General features: G+C 41.8%; 2 protein-coding genes across 6 annotated transcripts in view; one reads left to right on the top strand and one right to left on the bottom strand.

The window, feature by feature from the left end:
- Positions 1 to 924: 924 nt before the first annotated feature.
- On the bottom strand, positions 925 to 19,118 carry CFAP97 (cilia and flagella associated protein 97). Of its 5 annotated transcripts, none has more exons than XM_085546666.1 (6): positions 18,807 to 19,118; positions 16,407 to 17,092; positions 9,627 to 10,012; positions 3,434 to 3,584; positions 2,646 to 2,769; positions 925 to 1,257 (listed from the first exon to the last, which is right to left on the bottom strand). In XM_085546666.1, exons 2-6 carry the CDS (start codon positions 17,077 to 17,079, stop codon positions 1,197 to 1,199), a joined length of 1,395 nt encoding a protein of 464 aa, XP_085402792.1. In that variant the 5' UTR covers positions 17,080 to 17,092; positions 18,807 to 19,118; the 3' UTR covers positions 925 to 1,196. The 5 variants fall into 5 exon arrangements, with proteins under 5 accessions (XP_085402792.1, XP_085402791.1, XP_015716879.2 ...); XM_085546665.1 differs by having other exon boundaries at positions 18,954 to 19,118; XM_015861393.3 differs by having other exon boundaries at positions 19,017 to 19,118.
- A 1,165-nt stretch (positions 19,119 to 20,283) lies between these two features.
- SNX25 (sorting nexin 25) overlaps positions 20,284 to 27,680 on the top strand; it is a 46,471-nt gene continuing 39,074 nt past the window's right edge. The window contains exon 1 of the mRNA XM_015861380.3: positions 20,284 to 20,996. Coding sequence (XP_015716866.2) covers positions 20,562 to 20,996 — 435 coding nt within the window. The 5' untranslated portion in view covers positions 20,284 to 20,561. The remainder of the gene's footprint in view (positions 20,997 to 27,680) is intronic.

The following is a 27,680-nucleotide window of genomic DNA, read 5'->3' as shown; positions in this document are numbered from 1 at the left end:
GTTTTGCAGATAATTTGCTACTACTCAACAGCCCTGAGACAAATCTCACCCACCATCAAGCATGCATGTACTATACTATAAAGCAACCCACTAGGGGAGGGCACTGAGGCATTTATCTTGTGGATCAGGAGGAGGTTAGGATCTTAATTAGGACCTTAAGGGTGGATCTGAAGGGTAAACCTTACTCCGTGAGTGGGAGGGGAAGAATTTATGTCCACAGGTAGAGTTTTCCCTACCTTTCTACAGGTAGAAACATGCTCAAAGCTTGTTATGGAAGAAACAGCAGCCACCAGTTCTTATAAAAACAAAGCAAACAGAAGAACTTAAGGCATGCTGAGAGGCACAGCAGAAGAAAAACCCTAAAAACAAGAGACTTCCTCACCGTTTTCCCTTTCTGGCCCTTTAAACAAGAAAAATCTCTCAACAGCGTGTTCTAGTGTTAAAAAGTAGTGTGTGGGTGGAACTGAGAATTGCGACTTTTGCCCCAAGCTCTCACCACATATAACCCAGAGGAGATGATTTTTGCACATGATCAGAGCTTGCAACAAAAATAATGAATGGCATTTTAGGACTCTGCAGTGAGAAGCAGGTGATCTTTAAATAACACAAATGCAAAGATCACTGTTGGCAAATCCTGTCGCATTTTGGCCAGGAGGAAACTTACCAGATGTATAGAAGAAGTTTACCTGAACAAGGAAATAGAATTAATAGCCTGAAGACAAACCAGACCTGCATCACAAGCACTAGCAATTCACTGCTGGTACACAGAATACAAAGCTGATCTCAACCATGATCTGTCCTGGAAGATGGCTCCAGATGCAGCTCTGGATTTCTCATTCAGATGAAAATGACAAGGTTCATCCACTATTTTACTCATGACTTTGAACAGACAAATATCACAGATGGAGGGAGCATACAAGGAAAAGCAGTCATAAGGAAATTTTATTGGTTGATATGTTTGAAAGTAAAATATCTGCTATTTATAGGGTTTTATCCTGAAAGTGTTCAGCTGACAATTAGGAAAATATCTACCATAAAAGACAAATGTAGCTAGTCAATGCTTATCTGAGTGAGGAGTAACAGCTGAGTTGCCTCAGGATCTTCAGTAAATGCTGCAAACAGTCTGGCAGAAGACAAGCTCTGGTACAGAGGAAATCCTATGAACTCCATATGAAGAATGGCATTGCCGGACTCTTCTAATTTGCTGAAGTCTGAGGTTCCCACGAGTTAAATTTTAAAGGACGCTGCTTGCACTTTCTGTTTGAAGAGATTGGGAGGGGAAAAATAGGAAGAAGAGAACAAACTGACAGCTTACAAAAACACCCAAATCTATTAGAATTTACTGTTATAAAAACTGATGAAATAATCTAACTTAATGAAGAACTGTCTATATGGCTTATTTAAAGCAAAAACAGAAATCCACCACACACCAACTTCACTAACAATTGCAACCTCCACTACAAGTAGAAGCATTTCTCCAATTACATCCTTTGCAATTTAGTATCAAATATAGAATTCTGAAAACTCACTCTACTGGCAAACATTGTGTCTTCTTACAGTATAATCTTACAATTTACAAAAATGACAGAAAATTGACAGTATTTCATGCTGAAGTTAAATAAAATGAAGTGATTAAAAGTAATCTATTTTGTAAACTCACTCCCAGAAGAGAATTATCATGTGAACATTCAGAAATTGTGACCTTGATATTCACATTCAAGGACAGAAGTCTTCAAATAGTGACTAATTTTAATTAGCACAATACTGCAAATAAATACAGCAGCACTATGTAAAAAATGCCTTACAGTCCTATCAACAAGTAATAATTGTAACAAATTCTGTTTTCCACAACACTGCTTCAAGATAAAAGTCTAAATACTGTCAAACAGCTAAATGTGATCTGCAGGTCACCAGGTGCAGAAGTTCTGCCAAACTACTATACAGAACCCAGCAAAAACAAAAGCAGGGCCATGGAGTGATTCCTTTGCTTTCTAATCTCTAGCCTGGGAAGAATCCCAAACTTAATCTCATTTAGACTAAATTTGAAACTGTTGTTCACTTCAAACTTCAGCCTCTGGTGTTGAAAAATATGCTTCTTTGTGATGCAAAGGTCCCAGTATAACTTCTAAAATCCCTTTTAAGATGGAAGAGAGACAACCTTACACATAGAATGAACCTTAAGCCATCTATAATCATGGGAAAGTAAGACCTTCTGCAGCATCAGTATTCTAGCTTTTCACCTCTTCATGCTGCTGGCAAAGGAAGATTCTTTCAGACATCTGAAAATGACCTCAACATTCAGAAGACTTACCTAAAGCCAGGATGAGGAGTGCCAGTCTAGGAATTAAATCCCATAGTACAGCAATTCCATCCTTCCATGCCATGGATACAAATACCACTTACCGTTGGACAATTAAATAACAATTAACAATTTTTATTGTGTATCTATATACTTCTCTCATAAATACTTCCTCTCACAGAAAACACTGATTGATGTAAGTGTATGCCTAAATTCATTTAGTAAGCAATTATATAGTTAACTATGCTTTTAAATCATTAAACAGTTGAATATTTTCACACGTAGCATTTGCTGAAAATAGAAACCTGAGGAACACTGCAGATTGTGAAGCAAAGCATGCACTTACAAACAAGCAGCATGAATATCATCGGATTTAGGTCTCTGTGACAGCCCAGTAGCTAAAACTGACACGGGTTTTTCCTTCTTCTGTCTCATTGTGCTTGACGCAGTGCATGCTCTTGAAGAGGCTCCTGTTAACACATACACAAAAAACACAACAGTATGAATGCTTATGCTTGGCATGCCAGAAAGCTCCACACTACTATCTTCATTGCCATAATTTCCAGAGCAAAACAAAAAAAATCCCCACAATCATTTTAAGTTGAATACAAAACTAAAACACTGTGAGTCATTTGAAAACAGTCAGAACAATAGTATTAGTAGTACTAATAGTAGTAGTATATGCCACCATGCAGTGGTTCTTTGTACACGGATCAATGGCGAAAGTGACCCACTTCCAAATATTACACACACACCTTCCGTAGAAACAAAGCTACTGGCAGTAGATTTACACTCTCTTAAAAAGAACTTAAAACTTCCTCCCCCTGCTTAAGCCTTTCAGTAAGGAAGTACCGGCAAATTGAGAGATATTTACAATGATTTTTAAAACCTTCTTGGCAAAGATTGTTAACAAAACGATTTATTAGAAATTTAGGAAGGTAAGTAAACAATTCTGAGATTCACTGTTCTTTTGGTATGGTTTAACAAAAATCAGTTTAATGATCTCTCAGCAATAAACCAATCTAAGGAAGACAGAAAGGAATTTATTTACTTTTCTCATTAATTGTGATTCTGAGTTATGAAAGAGAAACATGTGTAAAGAAATGCAAGAATCTGCAGTTTCAGAGTACTCACGAGACAGGCCACGCTGCCTGGAAAGAGAACTTTCTCCTCTTGCAGATGGTGAAGTACTTGCATAGCTCACGTAGCGCTGATAGTCCCACAGTTGTTCAGAACGTTTCATTCCAGGTGTTGGTTTCACTGCTGTCAGTCTCTTCAGTAAAGCCTTAATATAAAAAAAAATAATTAAGAACGAAAGTGGGTGGTGCATTTCAGCAACAGTAACGGCACCTTTGCTGATTAAGATTGTTGTCAGTGCAGTATGCAGGCTCTTGTTTGTTGCTGATGAAAATACAGAGCTGGTGGTGGTGACTTGAAAAAACATACAGTAGCTGAGAATAGGCTCTATTAAATCACATACTGTGCTCTTGGTATTTGCTATTGTTCCCATGGAAATAAATAGGTGTTACTTTCAGAGCAACCCTCATAGATGCAGTCCTGGACAGTCCCTCTTCATTCAATGAGGCCCAGGGAAGCCACAAGATTGGATGCCTACAGCCCACAGTATCCTTAGAGAGAACTACTGACCTCAATTCTGTGGAACTAGAAAGAAAAGCACAATGTTGGATTTCTTATTTTATTTATTTTTACTATGGCCTTTATGAATGTCTTATCCATAACATACTTTTAACAGTAATTTCAACTATGATCTTATAGACATTATTTCCTCTTCTTGAAATCAACTCTGGCAACCTACATAGTATTTCTAAGGATATACCCATTTTCCTCAAATTTTATTATCACTTTTGCTTGAAATTCTTGAACTAATGCATCCCATTTTCCATAATCTTTCTTAAAAAAAGAACTTTATAGTTGGACAAATTTGGAAGGGCTCTGCTACACACAACTTCCAATTCACAAGTTCACATTTTTCATATATTTAGCTTCCAAGGCCTGCTTTTTTAAGGTTTATACATTCTCTGCTAATTTAATTTGAATGGATGGCCTGCGAATATTTGACATTGACTAAATCATTGGTTAGAGTTATAGCACACATCTACCAATGAGACAATGCAAACTGCAATTATAGAAGTCTCCAAAAGACAAATGATACCACTGTTAATAAGGATTTATTATCTAAATGCTTACTTACATGGTAGACATCAAGAACCCACAAGCCATTAAACTGCATTTTATATGAAGTGATCATCTCCCTCCTCTGCCCCCCATCTACTCCCAGGTTTTTTAATTTTTCTTTGTTTTTATTCCTGTTGGCATTTTTTTGTTTGCGTATTTCTGTTTTGTTAAATCAGCATTTTTGTTGTTTTAGAAGAAAAATGGCATATAAACTGACTTGGGAAACATCACGTTAATCATGAGATCTTAGTTGCCATTGCCCAGCTGTAATAGGAATGTAAAAAACTACCAAGAGTTTGCACACAGGACTGGAAACCTGCACAGTGTGCAGGAGAGAAAGGACAAGCCATTTTGGCTCAAGCATAATATGTCACAAGTGCCTGCATTGAGTGCCAACCAGTTCACTCCCAAGTGGAAATACCTAAGTAAGCAGAAGTCAAAGGAAGGACTCCAGCTAGAAATAGCTCTTCACTAAAGCCTGTTACAGAGCACAAAATGGTAGACTTCTCTAAATGTTACATCCAACAGTTTATGTTTAAGTTCACCACCATCTTCTAACACAACTACATACATATGGGTTAGCAAAGAACACTTCTATATTATAAATGGAAGCTCTCAAAATAGGCAGCTTTGTAATAAATAGGTAAATAATACAAGCAACATTCACCTCCCTGTGAAAGTCATTTCAAGTCTGTACTCCACCCATAATAGCCTCAGAATTTGCATACCTTAATATTGCAGTAATTTCAAGCTTGATTCTGAACACATGAATTTGAATATGCCTGCTTAATCCCAGTTTAAATACAATACTCTACTTTTACTACTAGGTCTGTATTTTAACAAGCATCCAGACTACATTATAAAAGCAAAGACAGATTGCTTCCAGTATGAAAAGATTGTTTTTAGAAGAGGTTAAAACTAGACATCATACTATCCTTACCCACAAATGAGCAGATTACGCTGTGCTTAAGTGATTCCATCCCTGTTTTAAGAAAAGCTTTTGTAGAGAGCTAGAAAATAGCTCTCATTGTATCCCTACCCTGTGCTGAGCGCTGTACCAAGGACTTTAACTTACATGCTAGTTGTGGTTGTGAACCCTACAGTTTGAAGCACAGCCTTCTTCATACAGACGTGCATACATCAATATACCAAAATGTCAGACTTGATCTAATTAGGTTAGTTAAATATCTAATCCAGTGCTTATGTTATTCTACTAACAAGCCTACTGTCTCATGTACCAGGGAACTACCATCTACAAGTAATGTTCTTTTTCAATTACCCATTTAAACCTGCTAATTCTTCCACTATATTCTCCTCAAAAGAGGATTCTGAGAAATGAAACACTGACACTTCCATTATTCTGAAGTGCCAGATTTCTGTAGTCTTAATCCTGAACAACAGCAGTAATAGAAACTGTCATTGACTTTAATGAGCAAAGAATCAAATCACACTAAGTAATCCAGGTGCCAAAGACACATTCCTGATGGGATTTATAGAGAAAACTGAATAACAGACAAATACAGGATCTATCTATCAGTTGCTGATTCAAGCTTAATATGATTGCACTACCATTTAGAAAGTCAACTATTTTCACTACTGTTTTCTCCTCTGTCATGGAAAGGGATGTAACAACTTTGCTAGCTTGGAGAAAAGATGCTACTTTTTCTTGTTTTACTTAGCTTTTTGACCATGTGAAGGCTTCAGTTTTCACCACCTTCAAATTGTAGCCAGCTGACTAGCGTGCCTTGACAGCTGTTCAGATTTATTTATATTATGCCTCCTCTAATGTCACTCACATTAGCAAACACACTGTCCCTGTGCAGAGCCCAGGTGGGGGAGGGTGAAGCAGATATAACAGTACATTCAGGGACAGCTTCTTCTTCACAAGAGGGTTTGTAAGGTAAGGAATCAGCATGAAGAGCCTAAAGCCTCAAAACTATGACTGCAGAGTTGCACAATGTGTACGTTTTACAGCAGTTTATTTTAGCCAGCTGCATCTGCATGTCAATCTCATATCTGAGTAACTTCCCTGACAAAGAAGCCACAGAAACAATGTTATTTTGCTTTTATTTTGTTTTTACTGTACTTCATAATCCTGAGAACTACCTTTGTTTTGTATCAGTCTTAGCATAACCTACATAGTAAGTGGCAACATCTCACAAAACCCTGCGTGACTGAGTATCCAAGGAGCATCCAAGCCCAGTGCTAGTATTTCTGACCTCTTAAGAGGATTGTTTCCTACAGCTCTTCCAGAAAGAGACCAGTAAAGCAAAATAACCCCAATAATCTTCCTACAGTCACATAAAGTATGTGACATCTGAAGTGTGATGCTCTCTGATCTGGGAATGGTCCCTGGGGAAGGGATGGAAGGAAGGCAGAAGCAGCACAGAATTCATGAGGAAGGTGTGAGGTACCTGGGCAAAACCTCAGTGTGCCCATGTCCTCCTAGTCTTGTTTCCATGCCAAGAAGTGGTGTCCTTTGTTTGCAGCATGATGTGGACATCACAGGAACTGCAGTGAAGCACAAGACTAAAGGATGTGGCCCAAACTAAATTATGTTCTCTGTATGTGGTGACAGCCAGAGACACTCACTCCCTTGCCCCTTCTCACCCTCTGAATATCTCAACCCATCAGCAGCCTTAAATCAAATGGAGATAAATGAACATATAGCAGCTGCAAAGTGCTTTCTTTTTCTTCCAAGGAAGCTCAGAGTGACCAGAAAGACAAAAATTCAAGCAGTTCAAAGTGCAGGAGAAAGGAAGCAGTTTGGGTGGAGGATCTCTGCTCAGGTAGAGGCCACAATGGAAAGTAGGAAGTAAGAGTCCAGCAGATGGGTCTGGGGAGCCAAGCATAACATAAGGGAAGCCAGCCCCTAAGCGAATTTTGCACTCGGTGTGTGAGGCTGACTATACTAGAGCTGGGATCAGTGGTATCTGCTGGAACACAGAGTACATTTCAGGAGAGTACAACACAAGGGAATGAATGACGCTGACATTTATGCACAGTGAGGTGTAACAGCAAGGGTCAGAAAAATTCACAAGGATGCACGGCAAGGCCAAATACCACAGCAAAGGAGAACACCCTCATTGCTCTTGACCTAAGGTTGGGAACTGCTGCCCCAGACCTGCTAAGATTTTCCACTCAGCTTCCAGCATGAACTCCAAAGGTCACCTGTCCACAAGGAACCTGAATGAACACAAGTGACCTAAGCTGCTAGAACACTTAAATCCTAGTCTGAGAAACAAAAACATTCGACAACAAAAAAACTATACAAAAATTACTCACATTTAAATTCAGATGAAAGGAGGAAGGAACGATGCAGTGGCTGCAAATCGGAACTTAGAAGGACTCTAAATATTTACACTGATATACTATATCAATTGTGCCAAACACAAACCACTAAAGTTCAAAATAGTTTTCAGCCTCTGAAGCTCAGCTTTATACATTCACTAGCAGAAACTGAGATAAACACTTGTCAGTACAGAGATCATACAGACATGGGAAACGAGTAACCTATCAGTCATGCTTTCCATGGGAGAGTAGCAGCTGGCCATACCTTTGGAAAAGGAACAGGTTTGCTCAATCAACAGCGTCCTCTACTGATAAGAGGCACACACACAGGGCTTGCTAGCTCAGTTCAGCCACCCAAAGCAGGCTCCATTTAGGAAAGAGCAGAGGCAAGTATAAAGTTCTGACATAATTAAAAGACACGTGCCTGCACATGGGATGGGGTCCATCTGCCTGTGCAACCCCTGAGTTGAAAGAGGCATCAAAGACTAATTAGTTTCAACCCCCTTGTTTTTGCGCAGGATCACCAACCACCAGACTAGCCTGCCCAGAGCCACATCCAGCCTGGACTTGAATGCATCCAGGGATGGGGCATCTGCAACCTGCTTGGGCAACCTGTGCCAGTGCATTACCACCCTCTGAGTGATCATCTTCCTTCTCATATCTAACCTAAGTCTCCCTTGCCTCTGTTTAAAACCCTTCCCCCTTGTCCTATCACCATCCATCCTTGTTAAATGCTGTTCCACCTCCTGTTTGTATGCTCCCTTCAAGTATTGAAGACCACTATGAAGTCTCCCCAGAGCCTTCTCCCAGATTCCTTTTTCTACATTAGTCAGGTACACCCACAACATATAAAGAAAGCAGTCCTAAAAGCTTAAGAAAACTGAATCCTAAAAACATTTCTCCCTTCACAATGAAGAGTATTGTATCTACAGTATGTTGTCACACCAAATCCCTCTCTGTGTGAAGTGTTATGGGCACCTGTAACCCCCCCATTGCTCACTTAGGGAAAGTTTTAAATGATGTAGAAATCTGAGATGGAAGAACTGAAGTGTAATGTATTTTCCTGAAGAGGACAATCAGATAAAGATTCAGCATGGAAGAATTCTATTTATGTAAAAGGAAACTTCAACCTAACAGAAGAAAAAAAGAACATTACATTACTTCCACTAACAACTTCCCTAATACTTTTAGCTATGTTGCCTCCTTTTCAAACACAGCAATGAACAACTAGATATGAAAATGTCATTCACCATAATACAATTCAGTCATTAAAAGTCTTGTTAAAACCAGTATTACTTGGTGTCAGCTCTAATACTCTCCCAAATGAGCCTAAGCTCCTGCATTCCACTAATTCAATTTTTCTGGTTGTCACATACATTCAAATAATGAGAAAAGCAGAACTACAAATATTGAAAGCAATGGATAGTTATGATCCAGAAACAAGTGACATTCACACTGTGCCCTGTTTTAAATGTAATGGGTTTGATGCTGTCATATCGATTGCTTTATATTCTGCAAGCTTGTTCCTGAAAGGTAGGTAACAATAATGCACAAAGTAGTGCAAACAGAATTTGACTGCTATACAAAATTATGACTGGGGAAATGACAATTACCCTTAAATTGAATAATGCTAAAAAGTAGTGCATTCAAAGTATAATGTATTTTCATCTGAAAATAAAGCATAATTAACAACTACACAAACAGTATATTTGTGGAAATTCATTGCAGACTTAGTGCAGTGAAACTAAACTAAACTAATCAGTTTTAAAGTCTTTAGCAGTGATTTGTTAATAATAAACAGCTCCAAATTTACCCATCCAAAGCAATTGTCAAAACTCACCAGGTTTTCTTTCTCAATTCTGCGCTGCTCCTTCTGCCTGTTGATGGCACTGTGGTACACCTGAAGGGATGGAGAAGCTGACTTCTTCAGCATGTTAGTTCTGCTTCCTGGCGACGCACACAGCCGGGCCAGTTCTTGGAGCAGCCTCTGGTTCTCCTGATCAATCCGTCTGACCTCATCATTTGTGAAAGAATAATTTTTCCTTGTTCCTCTGGCTGGATGAATGATGCCCAGTTTTCGTTGTTGTTTATCCCTTAACTCCAGAGCAGCTTTAAAATCACAGCAATACTTTACTTCTTCATTGGTGGAAATATTTTCCCTTGTTCTTTCAGCTGGATGACCTACAGTTAGTTTTCGCAGTTCTTCATTCTCCAACTGCAGATCAGCTTTAAAATGGCAAAAATAAAAGCATATATATATTTAAAAAGAATGTAAATGCTATATTTTGTTACAATATATTTACAGGCATAAAAAAAAAAGTATCTTTTCCCTCCCCAACTGAACTTCAAATTCATGTATTTTGCAATTTTTCAGGACTGAACGTTTTCCTCAATACCTTCATATTACACAAGATTCACTCCAAAAATCAAGTCCAAGGTTGGCCAGATACTTCCTTCTCACTAGGCAACTCCTCCTCATTTACAGACAGTAGTTTAGAGGAGCTGAATGGATACAGTGAGCAACCGAACTCACTGCAATAGGATCAGCAACACTTACACGTTCTACAAGGAACTGAGTCAGATGTATTAGTTACTTAGCAATAAAGATGTCGATCAGCTTTCTGTGCATGGCCATTTCTTCTAAATGGCCAGTACTTCTAATACCCCTTTCAAAGTGATGACCTCAGTCTCTACCTTCACTATGCATCGACAATATGCACACAAAATTCTATCCTCAGGTATTCATTGGAGTTGCAACAGCACCAGCCATCAGCAATGGCATTTATCTATACATGCTAATGGGGTTACTGGTACAAAGCACTAAAGTAACACTGCATGCAACCATTATCACCGTAGTGGTTATCATTTGTGCCACCAATACAAGCATAAGTCTAGTCTTACAGGCAATAGCAAACATCTTCAGAAAGCCAAGACTAGAAATAATTCACAAAGCCAGGAATCATCCTGTCACTTAATATTTACAGGTTTGCACATGGAAAGTGACTTTCTCTTGGCTCCAATGATATTTAAGATATCTGTCTCACCTCAAGGACAGGACAAATTGTTTTAGATAGAAAAACAACACTGGGAAAGCATGACTCAGTGATACAGAATGCATTTCCTGAAGTGATTTTGCTTATTTACTCCTGAAGCAGTGCTGCAATTCACCAGCATGATGCAAAGAGAAATTAAGGTTAATGGATAGAGAGACTATTTGTGACAGACTACGAAACAGTTGGCAATTTAGGACAGTAGAAACACTGAAATATTAAACCAGGACTGGAGGTTTTGAGATAGAAAAATAAAATACAAGGAATGCACACAAAAATATACAGAAAGCAGACTCGCATATTCACAAGTATAAACTGGCAAACCTCTCTTGGCCAGAGCTGCTTATGCTTAATTGTAGCTAAGCTCCAGCAAAACTATCGACCTACCCCTATGCCTTGGCTTTCTCTAAGAGCTTTGCTGTTCTATTATTACAAAGTTGAGCCACAGGAATGAGCCTATGCCACAGGAACGGTGGTAGCAGGTTAGATCAAACAGGTATTAGGAGCCAAGAGATGGGGCAGGAAACCTTACTCAAAGCGCTACCTGCATCACTCCAATATCACAGTGCCTCCAAAAGGTATCCCTTGTTTTTAGCCACAGGAGTCCTATGCAACCAAATCAGGAGCTTTGAGCAAAGCAGGAAAAAAGGAAATGGATGCACAGCAATATTTCCTCAGCAAAACATTTCCATGTCAGCAGTTCTACAGTAAGGAACTTCTGAGGCAGTCATTAATAGCTTATAAGACTCAAAATGATGAGCATGCCTTTAATTTAAAAGGTTACAAAAACTATTATTGAAATATCTCAACTGATTACACTCCAGAACTGATGCAAGCAAGTACCGTCACTGTTAAAGAAGTTGGAATTCAAAATTCACGTAGTTCATGAATTCTGGAATCCATTCAGAAATCAGTGACTTTGCCCCATCAGCATGCAGGCTGATATATGCAGAAACTACTCTTAGGTAACTGTAACCACAAGGCCATCCACATTAGCAAATGTTGATTTATTAGTTTGTCAAGGGAAGATGCAAATCACTTAAAATCCAATAGAATGCAAAACAGCACAGATCAAATGCACCAACCAACAGGTTAATAAAGCATGATGTCTCTTGATAAGCACTATCACATTTTAGCAAGTTACTCTCAAGAACAAACTAGTGCTCCTATCAAAGCTGTTTAGGAGACAAACCTGAGATAAGAATCGCACCTGGATAAACCTATAAGGGATAAAAAGAAATATATGGAAAATAGCTAGTAGCGCACTTTACAAGGTAACATCAAACCACCATATACTTAGTAAAAAAGGAATCAAACATATCCTTATGAGAACATGGAAAACTAGCATTGCAGAACATAGCTGGAAAAAAAGTAACTTGTAATAGTTTTGGACAGTTGTACATTTCACATGGAGCCACATTATATAATTCTATCATGAAGCTGTGAGAAACAGTATCATCTCTTGCCTTATATCCATTGAGTCTCATGAGTTGATGAAGACCACACATCATACATGAGTGGAAGGCAGGCTATGGCAAAGAGGAGACGCTCAGTTGTTAAGCTGAAGCCCCGACCTGTATTTGTGCCCCTAACACTACTGGTTACACGTTCTCTTGCATTTATGCCTCTAAATAACAACCAATGAAAATTCCAAAGAGTGGTGGTATCATATGCCACAGCTCAAAAGAAACAAAGGAAAAATCAACTGCTACAACCACCACAAGATCTCTGCTGTGAAGTTGCCTGATGACATCTGAGCAGATGACTGCCAAAACCCAATAATTACACTCTCAATAAGTGGCTGAGTTATAGAAGACTCACATTTCCTAACTGAATTTCAGACTTGTACAACAGCAGGTTTTCCTCAAGAGGACAGGGCACAGAAATTAATCTCTAAGTCTATAGCTCCTCTCTACTTCCCTCAGTTCCTCAACAGATCTTTGTATTACTAAGCCCGTGAGGAAGAAAAGCAACAGAATGCCTAGTATATAACTTCCTGAGAGACAATCATGAGTATTACAGGGCAAGTGCTTGTTCCTAACAAAACAAGGGCATCATAAAGCCACTGCTTCTTGAACTATGATCAAATAAGCCAAAGTAGCAACCTAAGAAAGTAGCCAAAAAAGGTGCGTAAGACTTGCCAAAGTAGTAGTGACACTGTTTCTGTGGACAGTCAGAATCACCATCATCACTTCCAGCAGCAGCACACAAGCTGTGTCAGCAAGGAGGCTTCCAATGCTGTAACTCCTAACCCACAGCAATATTTTACTCCCTAGGCTGCCTAGCTGAAAACCTGTCTAAGCCGCACCACTATGAAACACTGCTTACACTGCCAAACATTCCTTTTCACTCTGTAGTTACTGTGACACAAAAAGATACAGTAACAGGTATGCACACCCAAATGTATTGAACATGCTCCCAATCTCATGGCAATAAAAACACTCACAGTAAAGGTGGTAAGTGCCTTTGCAAAGTCTACACAAGCCAGCAGAAGCACAGACAATTCATCATCAGTAAATAAACAAAAAAAGTCCCACACAACATAGTAAACACATTTACTCTAAATGCTCTGAAGTACTTCAGGTACAGCTACTGTTACTGGAGCTTCAAAGTTATCTGAACAATTTAGAATCAAGCAGCCCAGGTAACAAGGGATCTTAAAAATACATAGGATCATAGAATCATAGTTTGGGTTGGAAGGGACCTCATGGATCAAGTTCCACCCCCCTGCCCCAGGGGGAGTCCAACCATTTTGTTGCTAATTAATCCCAACACTTAAGTATTTTAATTATTTGACTGTTTTCACAGTGGCCAGTGACAACATGAGGCAACAGTGACATTTCAAGTCATTTACAGTTGTGAAGAGTCTGTAATTTGTCCTCTCCCTTAAGTCTTGGAACAGTTCATCTGTACCTTTATACTCTACCAATGAATAATGTGATTTAAAGAGATCCCTACATGTGCTTAATTGCTTCTGAACCATAATTATTTGGGGGAGAGAAGTAAACAAGCAGCAGCATTTGCATAAAGAATGGAGTTCTACCTCTCAAGATTTCTAGGAAAGCTGGTTTCCATAGGGACACACCTGACTCACTTTTAAGGGATGAATGAGCTGTTTACTGCTTTCAATGTGTAAGTATTTAAATGACCTTGAAGACTAAAACCAGCCAAACCTTACATAAAATTCAAATAATTAGCAAGTCAAATACATTAGGACAGCATGATACAGCTGTCTCAGTGGCACTGAGGCTAAACTTAAGCCACACATGTTTCACTCTTGCAGTCCCAGAAGGAAAGTGTATTAAGTTGTTTCAGTGCTTAAAGCTGCTATTTCTTTCATAATGTCCTAAGAAAGAGGGATTTTGTTTTCATAGTAACAACACTGACATGACACTGGTTTTCACCAAGTGATTTTCTATGCTTTTTTGTTTTTATGATAGAAAATCTGAGGCAGAGAAAAGGCCAAAAAGGTTCATCAGAGAGCATACAGATCAGGGAGAGCATGAAGCAGATCAAGTCCTCAGTCCAGTGTCCTACTTAACCCATCATACCACTTCCTCAGGTTAATAATAGCTAATACCATGGATTTACAGACTAATGATCACAGACACTTCTGTGAAATAAACAGGTATCAGCCTCATCTTACAGAGAAGAAAACAAACTAAATTCTTTGTTCTTAGAAGCCTTTTCTAATGCAAGAGATTCGGGTCTCCCAAATGTTCATGTTACCAATGTATGGAGTTCTATGGAATAAATTGCTGCACACCCCCTAGATACAATGCAGTAATAGGCTACACAGAAATCTTTCAAATCTTGGGGATCTTGGGAAATGAGACTCACATAATGTTAGAACTAAATGTTTTATCAGTACAGACTACTGAATTTTATACTTGAAATGATCATCAGGATTTCTTGGTTTTAAATACTGATTCATGGATACAAAACAGGGCTTATACTGTTGTCACTTGAAACAACACTAACGTCTCTTCAGTTCTGATGAAGATCTCATGCAGATAGTCAGGAAAAGGAAGAGGGGGAGTGATTCATATTTGTTAAGAAAATACCTGGAAATAATAATCAGGAATAAGATCAACTCCTACTTTCCCAGACTAGTTACTTTCCAACATCAATAAACCCACCCCACTTAAAGTCTAAACTACTTAAACTAATTAACCTAGTTCATGCTTGCCAAGGTAGCAAGGCATTTGAGAGTAATACACATCTTAATCAAGAACATTAACTGCCATATGATATGAATTACAGAACTGCAGGGGTTAGAAGGGACCTCCAGAGATAGTCCACCTGCTAATGCTGGTTCCCTACAGCAGGCTGTGCAGGTAGGCATCCAGATACGTCTTGGATATCTCCAAGGAAGACACCACAACCTCTGTGAGCAGCCTGTTCCAGTACTCCATCACTCTCATTGCAAAGAATTTCTTCCACATATTAGTACATAACATCCAATCTTCTCATTTTTGGTCATTGCTCCTTGTCCTGTTACTACACACCACAGACAAGAGTCTGGCTTCATCCAACTGCCTCCTGCACTTTAGCTATTTATAAACACGGATCAAATCCCCTCTCAGTCTTTTCTGCAGAATCACAGAACTCTACTACTCATTACTCAGTCTTCATTATTGTTATTTAGAACTGGTTTACATTCCAGAGAAAAACCTCCCCTCCTCCAAAAAGCAATTCAAGTCATTCTCTGAGAATACTTCTTTAAACCAATAATAACCATTTATTTAAGGCATGTAAGGAATCCTTCTACAATCACTGGTTGTTAAATAGCTTCTTCATATCAGGGAATAAAGAAAGATGCAGGACATTATAACTTCTTAATTGCCTAGCAACATGATGTTTTGGCAAGTAGATGGAGCCTTTCCTACCAGGAAGGAGTTATTGTAACACAGGGACTATCAAATGTTAAGAAATATTCCTACCAGAATCTTCATGGTTAGCTTTGTTTTTCTTAGAAGAACCTCCATGCAAATAAAAACCTGACTTCTATTCACAGGAAAGTTAAATGATGGACACAGCATATTTTGAAGTCTTCCTTAATATAGGCTCAACATAGCAAGGCATAAAGTAAGGAAACAACACATAGCTGTAATCATACCAGCTCTAACACACTGGAGCAAACTACAGTCAAAATGCATTATCTAGCTCAAAGAAAAATCCCTAATATTCTCTTCCATTAAGTGCATTTCTATACTGTTCTCAAAAACATAAAAACACTACACATTTTTAAAATAGATAAATACATTCAAAAGTTAACTTTCAGATGCTGATTCAGATCCACACCATCATGTGAGCCATTGCTGCTGAAATCAGACTTGGATTCTAAATGAAAAAGAAAATAAAAATACATAAGTATATGTGCAAATCTGTATTTTGAAGCCTTAGAGTATTCAAGCATTTCATAGTACTGAAATTCTTCTAAATACACATGTAGTTCTTGTCTCACATTCTTTTTTCCATTTACTTTCAAATGTTAACAATTGAAGCTGCAAATTCGAAAGGCTGGTTGGAACTGTTGTCTGGAGTTGACAGGGATGTTATAATAGTACCTGCATTTTCAGATTCCTCCACATGGTCTCCAAGCTTCATTTTTCCTTCTGGTAATTTTATTGCTGATGCACATTTTTGTTTTGGAGATGGAAGAATCACGCTACAAGCATTTCTCTTGGAGGAAGAATGCAATGAGTCTGATGAAGAGCTATCAGTATCTGTATCTGAGCTTGAGGATGAGGAAGAGGAACTGGTAGTACTGTATGTTCTGCTAGCCCTTCCTACATTGTAGGACTGTTTAGCTGACTCTGGTCTAATCTTCTGTTTTCTGTCATCATCACTACTGTCTTCTTCATCTGTATAATAATTTATTTCAGGGCTCCCAGGAGGAACATTTTCCTGCATTCTCCTGCTTGCTGCAGATGTTGCTCCAGATGTACCTGCATTCTCACAAACTGGAGGAAGTGAAAAAGATGAAGCATCCCCAGGATTGTCTGTGCTATCTTCTAGGAACGGACTCTTCTGCAAATCTTCCTGCTTCTCTTCATTTTCCTCCTCACAACAGTCTGCATCCTTTGAACTAGCAATCAAGTCAGGGTCTGAAAGAACTACCTTTGTACTTCCTTTCTCTATATATTCACCCATTTCTTCAGTTTTCTTCTCCTCTCCAAAGTCACTTTCATAGAAAGCGTGATCCACTTCATCATCTGACGTATCTTCAAACTGGTCCATACTGAAGGGCTTCCTGCAACCACCAGAGAAGGTTTCCAAAAGTCAGCATGACAATAAATGCAAGTATACTTTTCATGTAATAGTTTTATTCCTTATTCTTTTAGCTCTTGTAATCTGTAATTCTTACATAACAGCATAAGAGTAACTTCTTAATAATAAAGCATTTTGCTACTCTGAACTTGAAATATTACACAGAATTTGGCAATATTTCATATACACAACTTCCTGTGATCCCTGCCTTCAAGAAAGCTTATATAGCCTCCAGTGTCCAACTGTCATATGAATTCCTGGATGTGTCCTTATAATAGTTTCCTAAGAGGATAATATACTTTAATACATTCAAGTGTACACAACATAAATAAGAGTAAACAGCAGTATTTAATTATGACTGATGGCTAAATGCGGCATGCTTCATTTATCTCAAGTCAAGCACATATATCTGATCTATTGTTAACACTGTCGTACATAGAGTGAAAAGGAATAAGGCAAAACCAGGTTTGCAGGTGGAAGTACAGCTGAAATACAGCTTCCATATATACCTATAACCTATTTGTCTCCCTACAGCTGCCCAGTTCAACAACAGAAGTTAAACAAATAGTATCTCAATCAAAGTCATTAAGTATCCGTACCAAAAATCATTAGGTGTGTTTTTTAGCTGAACACAATCTCCTAAATGAGGAAGGGAATTAAATCAAGATAGTGGCCAGCAGGGCAGAGGGCCCACACACTCCTCACCATCAGCACCAACAGAGGAGCACACATCTCCCCATTCCACATGACTACAAACAGCTGAATCACCAGTTTTCCACTGAGACTGAGCCAGAGCTGATTAACAGCCAGCAACCACTACTACCAGAATAAATGCAGTTTAAAAGTTATACAGAGCAGCAGTTGCAACAGCAATCAGTTCATTATGAAATGCTCCTTCCACTTTCCTGGCACAACCCATAACTATTTCAGTCTCCTTCTTAATGTAAAACAGATGTGCTACCACTGGTCAACTTCTCTCACTCACACTCTTGATCACTCAAACTAAACTTCAATTTTGCAGTTTCCATTAAAAGCAAACAAGAGGAAGCAGATGAAGAGGTGGTATTTTTTGTTCCTATGCCTGTCACACAGCTAGGAGATATCTAAGGGAGACCATTTTCTTGCTGTGTAGAGCAACACAGCCAATGGAAGCATATGACCACCACAGAGACATAGATGACTGCAGGGCAAAGACCTTTAAGTTAATGTACAAGCAATAAAAGACCAAAATTCCTCACTGTCTTCTTTCTTGTTCTCTCCATTTCACAGTATCACAAGCAGCATCTAGGATGAGAAACTACAAAGGAACAACATATACATAACAAATCAACTAGTGGGAAATGTTGAAGCATTCCAAACCTTACTAAAGCTTTAGAGACTGGCTATTTTACCAAGCCTTTCTTAAGCCAACATTTAGTTATTAACTTCCTAGCAATACCAACATCACTTCAGCCCTCAAACAGATTCTATGAAACATTTCACTGATTTCTTCTTCTTGATAACTGCAGTGATCAGTCACTACCAAACTGGTTCTTAAGCAGGAAAAATATGCTTCCTGCAGACACTAAGTTTCAAATATATCACTTATTCAATCAAACACTAAGTGTGCCTTATATGATCAAGGCAGGAAAGATAAAACACATACATTCACACACCATAGCAAGACTAGCGTCAGAAGAAGCATACTCAACACGCACCACCTTCAGCAAGGCTTAATCCCCACCACCAAGAAGACTCCAGCACCTCCGTCCCAGCAGACACCCCGAACACATCACTCAGGCAGCGACCCAAGCAGCAAAGGCAAAGAAACCCCGAATAAAGACATTAACGGGCACGTTTCTCGCCTCAGCAGAGCCGGTTACCACCCCGCACCGCCTCCAACAGGCCCGCGGCCCCTTCCCAGCTACCTTCCACAGGGGAGGTACCACCACCAGGCCGGCAACCCAGCTGCGTTCTGGGAACGGCTCGGCAGCCACAGCAACGGCTCGGCACCACGTCACCACCGCGTCATGGCGGCAGGCGGCTCCTCCTGGCCCTTAAGAGCCGGGCGGGGACAGGCGGGGCTTGATGGGGGCGGGCGGGGTGGGACTTAACGCCCCTCTTATCCCGCCTACCCCGAGCCTTGTGTTGGGCTTCTCGTCCCCGTGTCTGCTCTTGGCTTCTCACAAGGGAGTTCTGAGTGCGGGTGTCAGTATCCTGCACTAGGGTGGGGGTAACCAGGCTGAAGTAATGGAGCCTTAGGGTGACGTGAGGGGACCCTATGAGTTGCAGCTTGAGGTGGGGGGGTCCTAGTTAAGGTGCTGGTGCACTAAATTGGAGCAATGATGTGATACCCTGTATTAAATAAGGTACACTCCATAGAATCACTAATGTTAGAGAAGAAAAGTAATCAAAGCTCCTTCTAGTTGCGTACATACACACCTGAGTTAATTTAGGTCTATCTGATTCCGGGTATGATGCGTGAAGCCTAACTAAAATTGGTGGGATTACTCATTCAGAAAAGAATGGCTTTTGTGCGTAAGCACTGCAGGACGATGGAGGTTTACATCGTAGGTAGGTTTATATTTTATCTTCCTCTCCAATTCTGAGAATTAACACCTTAATTAGAAAATCAACTCTCTTTACACAGAGCTAACAATGTTACGTGCTCTGCTTCAGGTTAATTTAAAACATCAGTTCCCTTTAGTAGTTCTGATGGAGGCCTTGGCTGTTATCTGAGCGTATCTGTGGCAGATGTGTCTCATTGCTCTTTCTGAAGATAGCAAAAGAGGTGCTGATCTCTACCCAGAGCCTTGTGTTTTCTCAGCTCTGAGGAATTAAGCGTATTGTATTCTCGCTTTCTGTGTGTGATGATTTTTACCGTTAATCACGTTAGACACATTACTTAAATAATTCTGGCTGCTGTGGGTGGCCTGAGCTGGTGCTTAAAAGGTCTTTGCACAATTTAATATCCACTAAACAGAATAAACTGTGTAATAAAGCTATTCAAGCTACTGGAAAGTGCTTTGGATCGGGTTAAAGAGCACAGACTCTTTCGGCTGATGACTAAAAGAGGAACTGAAATGTCCTGTTCCGGCTGTTGTGCCCCTTGCCAGGCGGATGGGATCAGCAGCACTCCGCCGCCGTCCCGTAGCAGCAGCACTACCGGCCGTTTCCTTGTGCCCCGCCTCCCGCTCGGTGCCGCCCCCGCTCCTCCCCCGCTCAGACCCGTCAGGCGCGGCGGGGTCTCCCCGCCTGCTGCCGGCGCGGCGCTGGGCTCCTGGCGCCCACGGGCGGGCAGCGCCGCCGCCCGGAAGCGGCCGGGCGGCCGGGCATGAGAGCCGGCTCCCCCGGCGGCCGTAGCGGTGCCAGAGGCGGCGGCGAGAGGCGGAGGAAGACCCCGACGACGGCGACCTTCGCGGGGGGCTGCCGCGGAGGGAGATGCGCTGGCTGCCCGCGGCGCTTCCAGCGTCATGCTCCCCGCAGCCGACGGCAGTAGCGGCGCGGCAGGGCAGCCCGAAGCGGCGGGGGGGGGCGCCGCCGGCCCCTCGGCTTCCCACGGCCCCGGAGGCGAAACCGGCGGTCGCGGCGCCCCGGCGGCCGCGGGCGAAGAGGGGGCGGCGGAGGACGAGGAGGACGACGATCCCCGCGCGTCCCGCTTCGTGCTGGCGGCGGGGCTGGGGCTGGGGCTGCTGGCCGCCTGCGTCGCTCTGCTGGGCCGGGTGCTCTCCGGGCCGGGGAACGGCGCTTGGCCCGTCTGGGCCCTGCTGCCGCCGCTCCGCCTCGCTCTGTACGCGGGCTGCGCCGCCGTCGCCGCCTCGCTGGGCGCGATGCTCGGCCTGCTGTGGCGCGGCCGCCGCCTGCCGCCGCCGAGCTTCCCCGCCGCCGCGGGCGTGTCGCTGCCGCCGGTAAGTGCCTCCGCGGCCGGCACCGCTCTGCCCCGAGCCTGCGGGATACGGGGAGGGGACGCGGGGAGGGAGGAGCGGGACTTCGCTCCGCGGGGAGGCTGCGGTGACGGGGCTGTAGTTTGCGAGGATCGGGTCCTTCCCGCTCCTGGTGCTCGGCTTGTGCCGTTCGTGACAGGGGACGGGCGAGAGCCGGCGCGGCGCTGCGTATGGCCGCGCTGTGAAGTGGGGCGGTGTGAGCGGAGTGCCCGCAGCGGGCGTTTATGTCCGTCTTCTGACGTGCACGGATCTGTTCTTACGAGCTCCTCGTAGCTCTCTTTAGGAGTGTTTTCCAGTTCCTTCTGAGCAGCTCAGGGGAAGCTTAGCGTTGAAGGAAAACAAAACCCAATGTATTGCTCTTTCTCCCTTTGCCCCTTCTCCCCCCCCACTTTGCGAAATCATAACGCATAAACCCCCCGAATAGGATTGGATGTGCTGATGTGAGGAGACAAGCGGACGTTTCGGCTGCTGTGCCCGTTTCTTTGCTTTGTCCCGCATCTGTGCCCATCCGGTTGTAGGTAGTGCACACCCAAGTCTTGCTTTATGCGCTGTGTTACGCTGTGTTGGGTTTTATTGTAGCCCTACGCTATATGCTGTTACTTCAGAACCCGACTGAAGGCTGGGATTTTAAAGTCGCTGCCAAAGCAGCAGTGCCCGCCCACTGCAGCCCTCTTTCTGGAATTGTTGGGGTTTTTAAACCTTCCCTGTGATTCAGTTGACATTTTGTTTGTCTCCCCTCCCTGCGTTGCTCTCAGAACATAACCTGGTTGGAAGGAGAGGCCGTCCCAAAAGGAGAGCTGTGTGTTGCCCTGGCTTTGATTCCAGGTGCCTTACTCAGGTTTCTCATGCTTTCAATGTACTGTTTTTGCTGATGTGTATACGTATCACATATATCTGAGGCAAAAATGGCTTCGGGGTCCCTTAGCTGCTTGACGTACTCCTTCTGAAGATAATTTTGTGTATGTTGAGCAGTTTTCCTGACTGCTGGTTCAGCACAATGTAGGCAGAGGAAGCAATAGTGCCTGTCTTGGCAGCATATAGACATGTCGGCCATCTGTGGAGATTTTTAGTTCCAAGTGTCTTCTGTACATTTAGCTTGGGTAAAAATGTGAAATTACTCTTCTTATGGTACATTCCTACTGTGCCCGTGCTCCTTGTTACCACTCAGTTGTTACCTTCCCATGTTTTAGAGCCTCATGGTGCTGTGTTGTTTCTTTTGGGAACCAGTGGCAGGAAGACAGTAAAGCCAGAATAGCCTTCAGTGTCGTCATGTCTTTTGTCCTTCAAGAGAAGGAAGAACAGGAAAGAACCCTCTCTTGGCCTAATATATGTATTGTGGAGGAAATGGGTCCTACAGATCTAATCTTTTCTATTTCTGAAGCCTTGTGAACACACGGGATAACGTTTTTTTTTCTTCTGTCTTTGATTTTCACACTGGGGTTCGCATATGAGGAAACAGAAAGCATACGGCGATAAATATTTACTCTAGTGGGAGTCAGGCTTAGCTCTTGGGAAGTGAGTGGGAGTAATCAGTCAACTTCAAAGGGGCTTGGATTGTGCTCTTCATGCTGTGCTGGAAAAACTGAGCTTTTCTTGAGTTCTCCAATTCTGCAAGCACTTACAGTAGGAATTCAGTGCTTTTGATTTTCATGAATCTGTTTGTGCAGGTGAATAACTCAGGCAAGGAGTTTGTATTTCAGTAATGCAAAGTGCATACCTTTTCCTTTTATCTGAGATGGCTTCTGGAGAAGTTTTCCTACCAGATGCAAAGCTTTGCTTTGTCCTAAATACCGCTCGTCCCCTGTGGAACTTGGGCTTCTGTTTGGTTTCTCAGTAAGAACATTTGAAGCCCACTGAGAAAGTCTGTTGCCATGAAGAAGCACCTTTGTCTGTCTGTATGGGAGAACTCTGACCACAAGCTTCGGTTTCTTCCCTCCATTCATTTATATTTCTTAGAAAGACAAGGAGAGATTTGTAGACAAATGACAGTATCTTGCAGGAATTAGTAGTAGTTTGAATTCACATTTAAATAGTGGGAATTGAATGATGCTGAAATTGTATGTGATGTTGTTATCAGATATTTTTCAGCCCTTTCCAGGAGCAGTTTTAGGACCGGGCTATTTGTGGCAGAGGAGGACAGCAACATGCGAGGCAGCAAAAAGGCACCAGCTGAACTCCAGTTAAAGGGTGTAAGTCCCAGAGGGCTTCTCGCTTCGGTGTGAGCAGCCTTGTAACACCAACAGTAGCCCTGGGAAGGACTTGTTAGATGTTTTCTACAATCCAGAATTGTTCCCTGTGCCACTGCTAACTTTCATAGTGGTAGGGGAGATGGCTCTGACTCATGTGAAGGATCACATTAACCAGTGGGAAGGAGAGCACCTTTTTTTCCCACGTTTCCTGTGTGAGTTGTACTTTTGCCAAAACAAAACCCAACAAAACTGGCAGGACAGTTTTCTTTGCAGTGCAGTGTTTTGACTTTGATTCAAAGCAAGAGCTTTGAATAAGGTGGTTGGTTTATCTGCATTTAAGTGATGCAAAACCCAAGGATTTGTTTATGAAATTCAGGTGCTGTGTTATAAATGCAGATGAAATGAATGATGCTCTGTATTAAGAACAACCTACCTGGGCTGCCTCGCGGTAGTAAAAAAAAAAGCTTGTTTTTTCTTCAGCCAAAAAGACGTGCTTATTTTACTGTCCTGCCAGTGTTTCTTTAAAACTTAGCTCCTGACTGTTCAATCGTTTGTTTGCTTCTGTACAGCAGCTCTCCATTCCTACAAGTATTTATCTCTCAGAGCAAGTTTTGCGATGGTGTCATGCATTCCTAAAGTGCCGGTCTTGAACGTGAGGTTTGTCTGGAATTTGTCATTAAAGTGAAGGTAAAGCTTTTCTCCTTGGGCTGAGTAGTGATTGAAACCTCTGCATTCTGGAATTCAGCACTCAGATATATCTATCGTGAATTCACAGACATATAACAATACATTTAATTATATTTTAGAAGATAGCACTCTTTCATATCACAGAGGAATAAATAATGAGATTATTGGAATTTATTTGTGTGTAATCTGTGCTTTTCAAGGCAGATAAGGGTGGTGAAGGACATGCAGTTTCAGCCTGCTTCGCTGTTGGATGCTTGCCATCAGATAGGGCTAGTGAAGGTGAGCTAGCAGGAGCCCCAGAAGCTGGAGGAAGCAGAAGATTTGCCATATTTGGGCCTCAGTTTCAGGCTTCTTTCAGGGGGCAGCACTTGAGCTAATGAGGAGTTTTCAGTAGCTGTGAGGGAGAGGGAAAACTGCCTCCTTCCGTCTTCTTATTTACACCTTAATAAGTCTTCAAATGTATTTATGGCTTGTTGTTGCTTAATTGTTTATTTACTTTAACATCTGCCTTACACCAAGTGTGTCTTCCAGTCTGTCTCATTTTCTGCTCCGTTATGGAATACCATGAAACCTTTGCTGCTACAGAGTTTTTGCTGGTGTTTCTGCTCGCTACTGTTCTGTTACACTGGTTTTAGTTCCTCTTGGGCTTACAGCCAAATGCTCTGGTCAGTGATTGTTCTTCTAGTTCATGAGTCCTTTCTGCACTGAAAGGAGAGTATATGTTTCGCTTCCATTTATTTTCAACAAAACAGAGGGTACAATGCTTTTGTTCATAGTGGTATCTCTTACAGAGGCAGGCAAGCAGTTTGTTTTTGATGATACAAATTTACTACTATGCAAATCCTGCAATTAAAATAATGAAAAGATAGCATAGCATTGCCTACCAATTTCAGGAATATTTAACATTTTTGAGTATATGTTGCATAGACCTCAAGTATTTGGCTGCGGTTCTATGAACAGTTGCGCTTTGGGGCCTGTAGCTTAAATGCTTTTTGCTCCAGAAATGCCCCTTATCCAGAGGAATTTGTAAGCTGGTTGAGAATGGAAGTCCTGTCAGGATGGCAGTTACCTGCTCATGTAACCATGAAGTGAAAATGTTATTCTTACAGAAGGTAAGCTTTGGTATTGAAAATACCTGTTACAAACGCTCCAAAAATGAAATCTGATCAGCTTCCTGCTTTTGCCAGGCCTTAATTTCTTGTGTTTTGAAGGGGAGAGCAGCAAAAGTTCCATAGGACAAAGGCAATTGCATAGAATATGATGTCCTTTCCCAGGCCACCACCTTGTTACATGATGAAAAACGATCAGTGTAACAGCCCTAAGAGAAACAAGTTGACGTTGTGTCCATGGAGAGTTTGGATAGTCATTCTGTCCCACAGTTACTTTTTTCCCCAGTTGAGCTTGCACCATGCAAGAGAATAAAGTAATAATAAAATGAATGGGTCAGTTTCTTCTGCGTGTGTTCTGATTCCATGCTAAAAAAGCAGTTCCAGGAAGCAGCCATCTCCGTTTGTTAGCAGCCTCATTCTTTGCACGTTCCTTCCCTATGTGCTTCCCACAACTTGTAGGTCATTTTGTCGAATCTTACTTAAGTTTCAGCCCTGTTTCTCTCATTCCTCTTTGGCAGTAAATTCTGTTGGAGTGGAGCCCGCTCTGGGGCTGTGAGTCAGGACCAGTGGGAATGTTCTGGGTGTTGTGAGAGCATCTCAGTGAGAGTTTGGAGCTAAGCTAAGCCATTTACAGACATCTTTGTCTCAGGGTGGTGCCAGCAGTTTCATGCAGCAGCGTGGTTTTCTTGTAGATGAGCGACATGAAGAAAAATGTGAAAACACTCAAGCAATGGTTTTCTAGCTGAACCTGTTCTCTGCGAGGTGAGACATCTGCGTGCATCCATCTGACTTGAGATGGGTGAGAAGATGATCCGCCAGATCTGCTGGATTTTGCATTCTCTCAGTTGATAACGCTGAGTTTGGAGTGGGAATTTTTGGAAGACCTTCTGTTATCGCAGGTGCTGTGAGCTCGTGTTAGCAGGTTGTCACTGTTGTCTTGAAGGTGGTTGTTGCCATATGTCATCCAGCTCGGGACTGCCTGTTTATTCAGTTGATTCATCACTATTGTCACGGAAACAGATTTATTTTTTTGAATAAAAAGCAAGGTAATAGATTTTGCTGAGTACAAGTTCATAAGACTGAAAGGAAAAAGGAGTTTGATCAGCTGTTTTCTGGCTCAATTTAAGATCTGGTCCGTTTTCAGCCACTAAGTGAAGTGCCCAGGTCTCTGGAGGATCATCAGGAACAATAGAACAGTTCAGGTTGGAAGGTATCTCAGGAAGTCATCTACTCCAGCCTCTGGTTTGGAGTGGGCACAGCTCAGTCAGGTCGCTCAGTACCTTCTCCCTTTCAGTTGCATTTTAAGTCAGATGTATCAGCCTTAGAAAACCCTTTCAGTGAAATATATTGCAAACTAAAATGTGAGGTTGCATCTCAGTGAAGTGCTGTTCCTTAGGTGCTAAGGCAATAGTCCTGGTTTGTTCTTAATGTGAATGTTTGTAGTGGAAATGCTAAGTCAGGGCTTGAACCAGTGACTGAGCATCTGGTGGAAGGCAGGGCCCAACCCAGGAGGGCTCAAGTACATGCAATGAACCTGAGTTACCCCTTCCCAGACCTCATGTATGGGTTGGCATTAGAGGCAAGGGTATCTGTCTGGAGATCCCTGTGTACTTGAGGCCTTCTGAAGGTAAGCAGCTTTCTTTCCTTTATTTCTGCGCCTATGGCTGTTGCATTTGAGCAGATCCTCATTTGCTGCAGCCTGGGACCTTGCTGCTCTGCTGTCATTATTGTGTTTTCCATCGTGTTACAGTGTCCTATGTTGAAACGTGGAAGGATCCAATGGTGTAAGAAGCGAGTGTCCTGAAAAATGAGCATTGTTTCATGCAGTTACAGTGTGGAACCATGTTGCGATTGTGGATTGTCTCCTACAGCATTTGTTTTGTGTTGTTTCTTCTACTGTAGAAAGGTCCCAAATTGAGAGGCAGGCAAGAAAACACAAGAAGAGCTCAGTATTTATAATTTTCTTACGTCAGCTGGAGTTAAGCTACTTTTGAAGTGAGCAATTTGGCCAGTGCCAGTACTGTGTGCATGTATCTGTAGTAGGTGGATAATATTATACCAAAATACACCAGTCATTAGCCTGCAGATTGGCTGAAATGATGGCATAATACCTTCTAAAGCCCTGAAGAGTTTTTCTGTGTAAATCCTCCTTGGAGTTTATACTGCATTTGTGTTCTCTGTTGATATATGGTTCAGTCACTGGGGGCATGTGGGAAGTGCTGTCTTTTCACAGTACAGCTGTGCTCTTTTTTTCTAATGGATAGGTATAGCTGGACAGCTGCTGCTTCTCCCCTTGTAAGTCATATGCCACCACTCATTTTAGTTACTTGCGTCTCTATGAGTCTGAATTTCCAAGAAGAGAGCTGAAGTAAGCCGAGTGGGGACAGTTTCTATTTCTGATTTTAATTATACTCCTGTCTATCTAGGGACAGTGTGAATGGCAGAATGCTGTTTGCCAACTGAAAAATGTTTCTTTGTCCACCCACCTGTTTGCACAGTAATGCTTCAAAATAGACCAACTTTGGTATTGTCCAGCAGCAGAAATGTTTTTGAAGGAAGAAGCCTGAAAGAATGTGAGCTAAATTTACTGGAAGGTCGCTAATGACTTCAGTTTTATTTTAGAAGTATTTTATGAGACTAAGTGGAGCCTGGTACACTGCAGA

The sequence above is a fragment of the Coturnix japonica genome, chromosome 4 (assembly GCF_054131305.1).
Source record: "Coturnix japonica strain WE chromosome 4, WE-NBRP24, whole genome shotgun sequence".
NCBI lineage: Eukaryota > Metazoa > Chordata > Aves > Galliformes > Phasianidae > Coturnix > Coturnix japonica.
This window is presented reverse-complemented; position numbering and strand designations above follow the sequence as displayed.